At 38.0% G+C, this 11,069-nt stretch overlaps 2 protein-coding genes across 5 annotated transcripts; one reads left to right on the forward strand and one right to left on the reverse strand.

Moving 5' to 3' along the window:
• The first annotated feature begins 718 nt into the window (after window positions 1–718).
• Window positions 719–3,763, forward strand: LOC132271193 (pentatricopeptide repeat-containing protein At3g04760, chloroplastic). The gene has a single exon (XM_059772498.1). It carries the CDS (start codon window positions 1,077–1,079, stop codon window positions 2,817–2,819), a length of 1,743 nt encoding a protein of 580 aa, XP_059628481.1. The 5' UTR covers window positions 719–1,076; the 3' UTR covers window positions 2,820–3,763.
• Window positions 3,764–5,111: 1,348 nt separating this feature from the next.
• On the reverse strand, window positions 5,112–9,007 carry LOC132271192 (pentatricopeptide repeat-containing protein At1g08610). Of its 4 annotated transcripts, none has more exons than XM_059772494.1 (4): window positions 8,931–9,007; window positions 8,269–8,362; window positions 5,997–7,959; window positions 5,112–5,427 (listed from the first exon to the last, which is right to left on the reverse strand). In XM_059772494.1, exon 3 carries the CDS (start codon window positions 7,901–7,903, stop codon window positions 6,131–6,133), a length of 1,773 nt encoding a protein of 590 aa, XP_059628477.1. In that variant the 5' UTR covers window positions 7,904–7,959; window positions 8,269–8,362; window positions 8,931–9,007; the 3' UTR covers window positions 5,112–5,427; window positions 5,997–6,130. The 4 variants fall into 4 exon arrangements, with proteins under 4 accessions (XP_059628477.1, XP_059628479.1, XP_059628478.1 ...); XM_059772496.1 differs by having other exon boundaries at window positions 5,997–8,100; XM_059772495.1 differs by having other exon boundaries at window positions 5,997–8,103.
• Window positions 9,008–11,069: the final 2,062 nt, after the last annotated feature.

The following is an 11,069-nucleotide window of genomic DNA, read 5'->3' on the forward strand; positions in this document are numbered from 1 at the left end:
TTGTTTAGAGTTGCAGATTAGTTCGTTGTTAAAGGATCTCGACGTTGGACTTGATCTCAACAAGATTTGCAATCACAGATTGAGATATTTATATTTAACTACTTTATTTATGCATTATAGATTTGTGAAAATAATGAAACTCTAAGATCTTAGAATTCATGTTTATTTGTGATTAATACTTGACACGAATTATTAAAGTTTACATCTTCTTCCACGTCTTTCTTCTTCTTTCCCGACCATAAGCACCAAAATGCCATCAACATTGTGAACACATACCTCTCCGTCAGCCTCTTCCTGACGGTCCGCAACTTTCAACTCTCCCTTTGTGACCTTGGCATCAACAAGATCTGTTTGTTTGGTATGGACATTTTTGAAAGAGTAAAAGGGTAAAATAGGCTTTATATTAATTGAAGGGTAATTTCATACAAAATAGTGATATTTTTGCACATCTTTTTAAATAAAGTATAAAAGTACTCCACAAATGTTTCTTGCACTTTCTCCAAATTTTAAATAAAACTGTGACATTTACGCTCTGCTCGGACCAATTGAGTCAACTATTGTGTGTGTGCTAGCTAAGAAGCAGTTCATGGGCTCGGGCAAGTTTCCCCGTGCGGTGTGACTTCGTCTACCTTTCCGGATCCCAAAGTAGCATGATGCCGACCCGATTATAGACCCGCTCGCATTGTGTCACCTTATCTAGAATGTATGATCCTATCAAGGAATCTATATGAGATTTTCTGGTAAGTATGCACACAAAAAAGCTCCAGAACATCAGTGGCCAACTTCCACCTCTTCATTTTACATAGAATCACAGGTACCTTCTCTCTCTCTCTCTCTCTCTCTCTCTCTCTCTATATATATATATATCTAACATAAATACACACAGGTACCTTCTCTCTCTCTCTCTCTCTCTCTCTCTCTCTCTATATATATCTAACATAAATACACACAGGTACCTTCTCTCTCTCTCTCTCTCTCTATATATATATATATATAACATAAATACACACATACATGAATATCTGTTTTTTCTTTAAAATGATGATCCATGGGCTTTGAACATCAGAAAACAAGTAATGACAATCTTTTATGCTGAGTTTTTGCCACACTGCCTCCCATATGGTACCCAGCTGCAATCCGCTTCCCATTCTCACCGTAACTCTGTTGTGAGCCGAATAAACCCTAAACCAAGTGACATTCGCTCCAGAAATCCACCAAATGTCAAGTTTTCTGGTGAAACAAGACCAACCCATTTGCAATCTGATGATTTGAAAAGAACCCATTTGATGAAATTACTCAATAGGTCCTGCAAAGCAGGAAAACTTAATGAATCACTGTATTTTCTCGAGTGTGTGGTGAACAAGGGTTACAAACCAGATGTGATCCTTTGTACAAAGCTCATGAAAGGGTTCTTCAATTCGAAAAATGTGAAAAAAGCAGATAGGGTCATGGAAATTCTGGAGTTACATGGTGAACCTGATGTGTTTGCATATAATGCTCTGATTAGTGGGTTTTGTAAGATTAATCAAATTGATTCCGCGAACAAAGTGTTGGATCGAATGAGGGCTCGAGGGTTTTCACCTGACATTGTCACATATAACATAATGATAGGGAGTCTTTGCAGCAGAGGGAAGTTAGGGTTAGCTTTGAGGGTGTTGAATCAGTTATTGGAGGATAATTGTAGGCCAACGGTGATTACCTACACAATTTTGATAGAAGCAACCATTCTTGAAGGCAGCATTAGTGAAGCAATGAAGCTTTTGGATGAGATGTTGTCGCGAGGGCTTCAACCGGACATGTATACTTACAATGCAATTATAAGGGGAATGTGCAGAGAAGGAACGATAGATCGAGCTTATGAGTTCGTTAGGAGCTTACCGGATAAGGGTTGCAAACCGGACGTGATCTCGTACAACATCTTGTTACGGACATTGTTGAATCGAAGGAAATGGAAGGAAGGGGAGAAGCTGGTGAGTGAGATGGTTTCTGAAGGTTGCGAGCCCAATGTGGTTACTCATAGCATTCTGATAAGCTCATTCTGTCGCGATGGCAAGGTTGATGAGGCAATAAACGTATTGAAAGTTATGATGGAAAAGGGATTGACTCCCGACACTTACAGCTATGATCCATTGATTTCTGCACTCTGCAGAGAGGGGAGGCTAGATTTGGCAATTGAGTTCTTGGATCTTATGATCTCGAATGGTTGCTTGCCAGACATTGTGAATTACAATACAATATTGGCTGCTTTGTGCAGGAGTGGAAATGCTGATCAGGCATTCGAAATTTTTGAGAATCTTGGCAACATTGGTTGTCCTCCGGATGTGAGTTCTTACAACACAATGATGAGTGCTTTGTGGAATAACGGAGATAGAACTAGGGCAGTGAGAATGGTTTCAGAGATGATAAGCAAACGGATTGACCCTGATGAGATTACGTTCAATTCACTACTCTCGTGTTTGTGCAGAGATGGAATGGTGGATGAGGCAATCAGGTTGTTGGAGGACATGGAGATTAGCGGTTTCCCACCAACTGTGATCACTTACAACATTGTGCTTCTTGGGCTATGCAAAGCTCATAGAATCGACGATGCCATTGAAGTTCTAGCAAAAATGGTCAAAAGGGGCTGCAGACCAAATGAAACTACCTACATTCTATTGATTGAAGGGATCGGTTTTGCTGGTTGGCGAGCTGAGGCTATGGAGTTGGCGAATTCCCTCTTTGAGATTCATGCTATTTCAAACGAGTCATTTAAGCGTTTGAACAAAACTTTCCCTATGCTCTATGTTTATAAAGACTTCAGTCATTCAGAAACTAAGTAGCAGCTCACCAAGATCTCTTTGATATGTTACTGATCTTTGAAATGGGAAGTTCATGTTCCATCTCTTTGGTTCTGCTTTTGTCTCTCTTACAATGTATTGTATGGGTTTTTCATGTAATGAGGGACGTGAAGTTCGGGTTTGGAGTACTGATGATCTTCATTAAGGAGAGCCATCCTAGTTTCTCAGAGAGTTGAAGGTGCTGAAGTTGTTTAATCTTCCATTTCTTCTTCGTTGTAGAATGTCTGATCGATCACCTTCAATCCCGCGTCGTGCTCTTTGATTTCCCCCCAACAGTGAATGAGGAATCTTAATTTTTTGAAGACAATGCAGGAGAGGAGTAAGTGATGTATATTATTGTAGTGTGCTTCAGTTACTAAAGGGTGTCTCTAGTCTCCACCTAACATGTCCATTATTTGTTTCTGCATCTATAATCAGCATGAGATACAGTTGAATGATATATAAAAAAGCCAGAGAAACCTCATGTCTTCCATATTTCTGTTTTACTTTCAGTAAACATGTACTTAATTTTCAGTGTCGTCTTTAACTATTTACATGTGTGATTTTATATGGTTGAACTGTTTTGAGGTTGGCTTTGAGTGGGTAGGATGAAAATTTTTACCATCAACCAAGAATTTGATCAATTGACCATTTTATGAATGTTCAAACCCAAAATCTTCGAAACAAGAGATGTGAATTAAATTCTTGGTAATCCTAGATAGTTTAATTTTGTGTAGAGAGAGAGAGAGAGAGAGGAGAGATTAATCTGATTACATTTTCATGCCGGACAATCCTGTATCTATGTATAGAATCCAAGTTAAATTGGCGTTGGCTAATGAGAATGCAAAGGGTGGGGATCATATAGCTTCTGAACTCTGAAGTCAGCATCTTAATATCTCTCTCCACAGATATATATATATATATATATATATATATATATATATATATATTCCCTATTAAAATCAGAAGGAAAAAAAAAAAAAAAAAAACTCCTTTTTCTCAAAGAAATTGGTTTCCGTCCAAAACCAGAAGCAGATTGTCGTATACACTAATGACTGTACAATCATAAGTGGATGCATGGACATTTGATCCCAAACTTCTTGTCACACACTACAGATTTTCGAAGCTTTTTAACACGGGTATGTTTAGCTATTTAAAGAAAATTGAAATGAAGCATAAAAAACCCGGTGCAAGAGTGCCTTAATGTGGAGTTATTCTCAGCAAGCTCTCTCTTCCCTGTCATGGCATGTCGGAGGCAAAGCATACAAAACCCAGATTGTCTAATCAGTCTCAGTGAAATGCATATTCAATCAACTGAGAAGCCTATAAAAACTTAAGAGACAGAATTTAATTTAGAGAGAGAGTAACAGGGATTTTCATTTGTACTCTAATTTCTTTTGCTTTTCCTAAAGAATTCTCCCCCGTCTCTCTCTATTAAATCATAGAGTAAGAAAAAACACATTATACACCCACAGGGCCACATCATATGCGTACCAAATATAGGCATGAACAGAGTAAGGAGTAAAAATGCTCTCCTTTTACTCTTAGCCGACCACCATCAGTATCAAACTTTACAGCTTGCCACTTCTGCTTTTTGTAATTAATGCGAAAATCCGAACATCATCCATCATACATAGGTTGTTAGAAGGGGTTTTGGCGCAAAGCCGTGGCAGTGAGGGAGATGGTGGCAAGGGGGCAGAGAATGCACGGTGAGGACGGACCAGTACCACTAGGCAACTGCCCCTGGTGCGACAGTCATCTTCAACAAACTCTGGAGGTGAGGACGGACCAGTACCACTAGGCAACTGCCCCTGGTGCGACAGTCATCTTCAACAAACTCTGGAGTTCAGTAAAATTCTTGCGCTAAATTCTATGATGTTAGACTTGGTGGGAGATTGGTGTAGTTTACCCTTGACATAAAATATGTCCACATATTCCGAACATATGTGAAATTAGCATAGCCAATTAAAAGTTGTATGAAAAAAAGAAAAAGAAAAAAGAAGAGAGACAAATAAAAGGGGGAGAATGAGTTCGTTTTCAGTGTGTTTTATCGTTACTCTTGGTAATGCATCATCTTTGGAATAAAATGTTGGTTTTTATGAAATGAAGATCTCAAATTGCCTGTTTACCGGGAAGAAAGAAAGAAAAAGATCTAAATTGCCTCGTTAAAGGGGGATTAATGGGACGGCACTGCATCTGCACACTAAATCATCATAAAACCTACAACTGCACTGAAATCTAATGGCACTCGATGTCTAGATTTATAAAAAACTTACAGAACCAGCAAAAGGAAGGGGCATGACAACTATTGAATATTCAATTTCAGCACACGAGCAGTGAGTTATTTCGAACATACATGTGTATATATATATCAAAACTTTTCAACATTAGAATCTGCAAAAACACTGATGGCACCTCTTCTAAGGAAAAGAGTTTACCAACTAAAATATTCATTTCCATGTTTTTTTCCTAAAAATGTAAAAATACTAATAGAAACTACAAAAAAACTTTTGAACCTCTCTTATCCTGTGTCTAAAAAAGTGACCATTCCCAAGCAGCGGCCTTCGTCAGTCTACAGACGGTAATGATTCGATGGATCCCAAAAGATTCCCTGGAATGAATAATCCATGTAAAAGGACAAGTTAGGCAATGATACACAGGTCCTGATGAATTTAAGTATATCCTAAGTATTTAGGATAACTAAATTTAAATGTGGTATGCTCATCTTGTATGAACAGAAACCATAATTCCAGATAAAGCAAAAATAATAATTTCATAATACATGATAGAAAAGATTATCCCGTTTTATATTCATAATACAAGTTAGAAAATATTGTCGTCTTGTATAAGACAAAACATAAGCTATCCTCCCTTAAGCTTGAGAGCAAAGTTGTATAAAACAACTATTAGACCATAGTTTGTGGGACAAAATATTTTTTTTTATAAATGGTAAAGCAAAGACACACTTTTTCCCACACTTGGGCTCGAACCCCTCCCTTCCTTTTTGGGGATGGGGAGGCTATACCATCGGGTTACAAGTCCTTTGGTTGTGGGACAAAATGTTGGACAACTAAGAAACAACATATAAACATAAGTTGTCATCAGGATTCACGTATTACATGAACCACGGGTTATTAGGAAATAGAGAGAGCATCAATGTATTGAAGATTGAGCACTTACCAAGCACCGTAAGTAATGACAGAGAAACTGTACAAGGATCTGAATTGACATATCCTGTACAACTTGGAAGTGAAATCCGGCTGATGATGTGCCTTGCAATTGTTGATAAGGATCAGAGTTCTGCATATAATCTATTAATCTAACTTGGTTTCTCCTTTAAAAACATTCCATTCACTCAATTTTCTACGTAATTCTGTAGCCTCTTCAGTCATGCCAGTAGCAGCTACTCCTTCAATTATGGTGGAATAGACCGTCTCATCAGGTCTGCATTGACTTGAAACCATCATTTCTAAGACTTGTATTGCAATATCCACCTTCTTGTTTTTACATAACCCGTGGATTATCAATCTGTAAGCACTATTTCTGATCCTGTGGTTTCTCTTAGCCATCACCTTCAATATTTCCACTGCTTCTTCAACTAGATCCGCCCGACAGAATCCCCAAGTCAAACAACGATGGGTAATATCATCTGGGATAATGCCACGCTCTGTCATAAGATCATACAGTGCCATCGCCTTTTCCATATAACCCATTTTTGCCAATCCATCAATCACAATATTGTATGTGACCAAACTAGGAGAGCAGTTCGAATCACATAAACAGTGAAGAATTTGAAGGGCTTCATCTAACATCCCCTCTTTACAAAGAGCACGTAGGAGGGTGTTATAAGTGATTATGTCGGGGGAATGGTTTCGGGAAACCATTTGAATAAAGAAGTCGATGGCACGATCCAGAAGGCCATACTTACACAAGCCATTGATCAAAATATTGTAAGTAACAACAGTAGGAAATTGGGAAGTTTCATTCATAAAAGAGAGGATCTCGTCTACCTCATCCCAATACCCCTGTGTACAGAGAGAATGAAGAAGAGTGTTGTAGGTTATAGCATTGGGCTCCATCCCACGTGATAGAAGATTATATATAACCAAAGCTGTATCTCCAAACTTTCCTTGTCTGCAGGTGAAGTTTACCAACGAATTGTAGGTCACAAGATCAGGGCAGCACCCCTCAATTGCCAAATCTTCTAATACTTCTATAGCCCGTACAATCCCACAATGCTTGCAGACTAGCTCGATGAGAATCGTATAAGTCACCAAATAAGGAGGGCATCCCTTTCTCAATTGATCCTTCCAAAATTCTATGGCCTTGTCAAACCTTTTGCTATCAAACAAGCTGCGTAATATTGAGTTATAAGTAATCACATCTGGGGGGCAACCACTTAAGCTCATGCCTTCTAGGACATCAATTGCAGATCTTATTTGCCCTTTCTTACACAAACCACCAATTAACATGTTGTATGTGATAATATCTGGAACACCACCGGACATAACCATTACTGTTAGGACTCTGGCAGCTTTGTCTATCCGGTCAAGATTGACAAGGCCCCGGATTAAGTTTATGCAAGAAAGGAAGTGGGGAATTTGGTTTCGACGCACCATCACTTCTATCAACTTTGATGCATCAACTAACTTCCCAAAACTGCAAAATCTTTGTAGAATTTCATTATTGGTTTCATCATCATTTTCAACAAAGGGTCCATCTAATGACGATTTATGATGTCTTCTGAAGGACATTTTCTCTCCCTGTTTCTTCTCAACACCCATTTCGTATTTACCCGAGCTCCGTTCCTCTTGGTCATGGTGATTTATTCTATCAAGGCAAACACCTCTCTGCTGGCCTCTACAAGTCAACAAAACTGCATTTTTTTGGCGACCAATATGTCCCCTCCACTGGAGACAGGAATGAGTTTTGCAATTACCCGTGATAGAACAACTGAAGTGAATTGCTGATGTCATCAAGGAAGAGTGGCAAATACCAGGACTCAGGTCCATTTTGTTAGAATGTGAATGCAATTTATGCAAATAGGACTGAACCGCGGAGTTCTGAGAGATAATTGTGTGACTCATTTTCCTCCTCACAATGAGGATTAACAAGGATTACAAAGAGGTATGCAACATCTCACCTACAATCACAAACTTCTATCAACTTAATTCAAGCAAGCACAACCAGAAACGAATCTCTCAGGAGAGGAATAATTTCTATTATGCTGGTCAACCAACTAGATTTCAATATACTTGGTGAAAGTTCTGCAGCTTTCTCGCGTCTTCTAATGGAATTAGAAACCAGAGAAAAATAAGATCAAATTCAACAACATTATTATTTAGTTTCGAGTAAAACTGTGGAGACATTGTTTATTAATATCAAAACAAACAAGAAAACTATATATAGTAAGAAGAAGGAACAAAAACTACAATAGCCAGAATCACTATACCTTGAAAACAAATTGCATATTACAGGGTAAAGAAAGTCTTGTACTGGGGCAGAAGAAAATCTCTCAGCTCCTGAATCCAACCAAATTCAAAAACCTGGGTGCACAAAAATGAAACACAACTCAGCTCCTGGGTTCCACTACAAATTTTAATTGCTAAGCTAGTAAATATAAAGAAATCCAAAAATATAACGAATTAAAAATAAATTAAAAAAAACACATAATGATATTATTTTCACCATAGAAACAAGTTTAAGAAATGGGACAGGGAGAGTGCAATCATCTGAAAACAACAAAGTCAAAAATTAATGAAACCCTTTATATCGTTTTATGCAGAAAAAATTAAATTAATGTGTGTATGTGAGTTTAGAGAGAGACTCTCGGTTCCTAAAACCCAGTAAATTCAAAATAAAACCCATTTCACATACTAAAGCTAGAACCACTTTTTCTTCAAATTTGTCAACATTATGGAAAAACAATAACGAACGCAAACAGTCAGTGCCGTCCAAACTTGAAAACTATCAGATTACACGAAACAGAAATAGCAGAAAATATATATGTACACACAGTTACACACATATTCAGAGCTGATATGATGACAAAGAAAGTCGCAAAAAACACTAATAAGATTGTTAATTAGAAAATTATAGAAAACATATGCATACTAGTTCGGTCTCTCTGAAAGCATCGTTTACGTATCAGTGACTTTCATCTGTTGAGCTTACTAAACGAGAAGGGATTTTGAGAGGGACGTTAATAACTAGGGTTGCAATTAGGTAAAATTACAGATTGGGTGCTATATTTTGAGTTAACTTACATTCGATACCTCAAGTAGTGAGAATTGTATGTAAGCCATTTCATTTTGGGTGAATTTACCAATTTTTATTTTTAAATGCCCGAGTCCTCTAATTATTTTGGCCTGTTTGGGATACGAAGCCTCAAAAAGTCCTTCCAAGTTTGAAAAGTCCATTTGAAAAAAATTGTGATGTTTGGTCACAGATATGTAAAGGACTTTCTTGAAAACATAATGGTCAGGAAGTCCATTTCAGATAAATAAGAAAATATTGTTTTCAAAATCTCCTTTTAAGAAGCTATTTTTTTTTTTTTTTAGGATAAATTTATTATTACTGTGTACTTTTCATGGATTGATAATATTGTCTTATATTCTTTCTTAGTCATTCGTTCTACCACCACCACCATTACCACCGTTATCTTTCACCACCGTTATCACCGCCACCATCACCCTCCACCATTACCGCCACCTTCCACTGCCACCTTCCACTGCCACCATCACCTTCCACCACTACCACCGTGACCTTTTACAACCGCCACCATTGCCACCGCCACCTTCCACCGTTGCCACCGCCACCATCACCCTCCACCACCGCCACCACCTTTCACCACCACCTGCCACTACTATCACCACCTTCCACTATTACCACCACCGCCATTGCCACCCTCAACCGCAACCTTCCACCATTACTACCACTGTTGACATCATCACATTCCACCACCATCACCCTTAACCACCACCTTTGACCATCACCACCACCACCATCGCAATTGCCTTCTGCCACCACCACCACCACCAACATTGTCATCACCTTCCACCACTGTTGGCTTCACTATTTAAGGATAAAGGATAAAGGATACTACTGTCAATAAAAAAATAATCTACAAGTTAAAGTAAATTTAAAAAATGTGCTCGTCAAACGTCTTTTTCTTATGAACTTCTTTCAACAAATCCCTTCCACGAAGGCCTTATCAATGAAGGACTTTTAATATGAAAATGCTCCCCCAAACAGGGCTTTACTTTTTTTAATATATTATTAGCACAAAGTTCCTTCTTATGGTGTCGTGGTCCAATTAAAGATTAACGCGTGCCTTAAATAAAAAAAAAAATGAATTAAATCTATTTCTGATAGATTAACCTGGTAGAATCCATATTACATATATAAAATTACCCATTCGCATTACCGAATATCAAAACCCTAATGTTCATAATCTTATCATTTGTTTGTCTCATTTCATCCTTATCAAAACAACCCCTCCCTCTCTATGGTACTATATTTGGCTCCAATAAAGATTTTACACCCTTCAACCACAACCATTTTTCCATGATGTTGTAATGGGTGTACCATAATTCAATCCAAGTATAGTAAGAATAAGAGAGGGAGCAGTGGAGAGAAAGAAAGAAAGAGAAAAAAAAATATGGTGGTGTTACTGTAGGCGAGTTGGAAGGGGCTGTGGTGGTGGCAATAGGTGGGGAGTGGCAATGATTAGATTTTTGGAATGAAACATTCCTCAATTTGTGTGTGTGTGTGTGTGTGTGTGTGTGTCAATTAGTCCCACCAGATAAAAAGGTCGAAAAGATGGACCATCACAACCAAAAATGATTCAATGTTTAGTGGGAAGGCATTCATGACTTTCCCAAGAAAAGGAAAATTCAAATAAGAAATTTGGCCCTTCGCAACAATGTCATGATGTGAGGCCATGTTCACCTTAAATGTCTGGTAGGATGAGGGTTCCAAGGATCGGTCAGCATTACTAATAACACTTGGTGGAGGATGAACATCCAAACTGTCTTCTTTGTGAACTGTAGGGGTGTTCATATAATCCGTCAATCCGATCCGATCTATGTGGATCAGATTGGTTTTCTAGTTTTATGGTTCAGTGATGGATTAAAAATTTATTAATCCATAGTGAGTGGATCGGTCAACGGATTAGGCTCTGAAAAACCGATTCAATTCGATCCGCATAATTTATATACATATATTATATATATTTATATATTATATAATACA

This window comes from Cornus florida, unplaced genomic scaffold (assembly GCF_030987335.1).
Source record: "Cornus florida cultivar Cherokee Brave unplaced genomic scaffold, ASM3098733v1 CherokeeBrave_3.0.0_Hap2_Chr08, whole genome shotgun sequence".
Lineage (NCBI taxonomy): Eukaryota > Viridiplantae > Streptophyta > Magnoliopsida > Cornales > Cornaceae > Cornus > Cornus florida.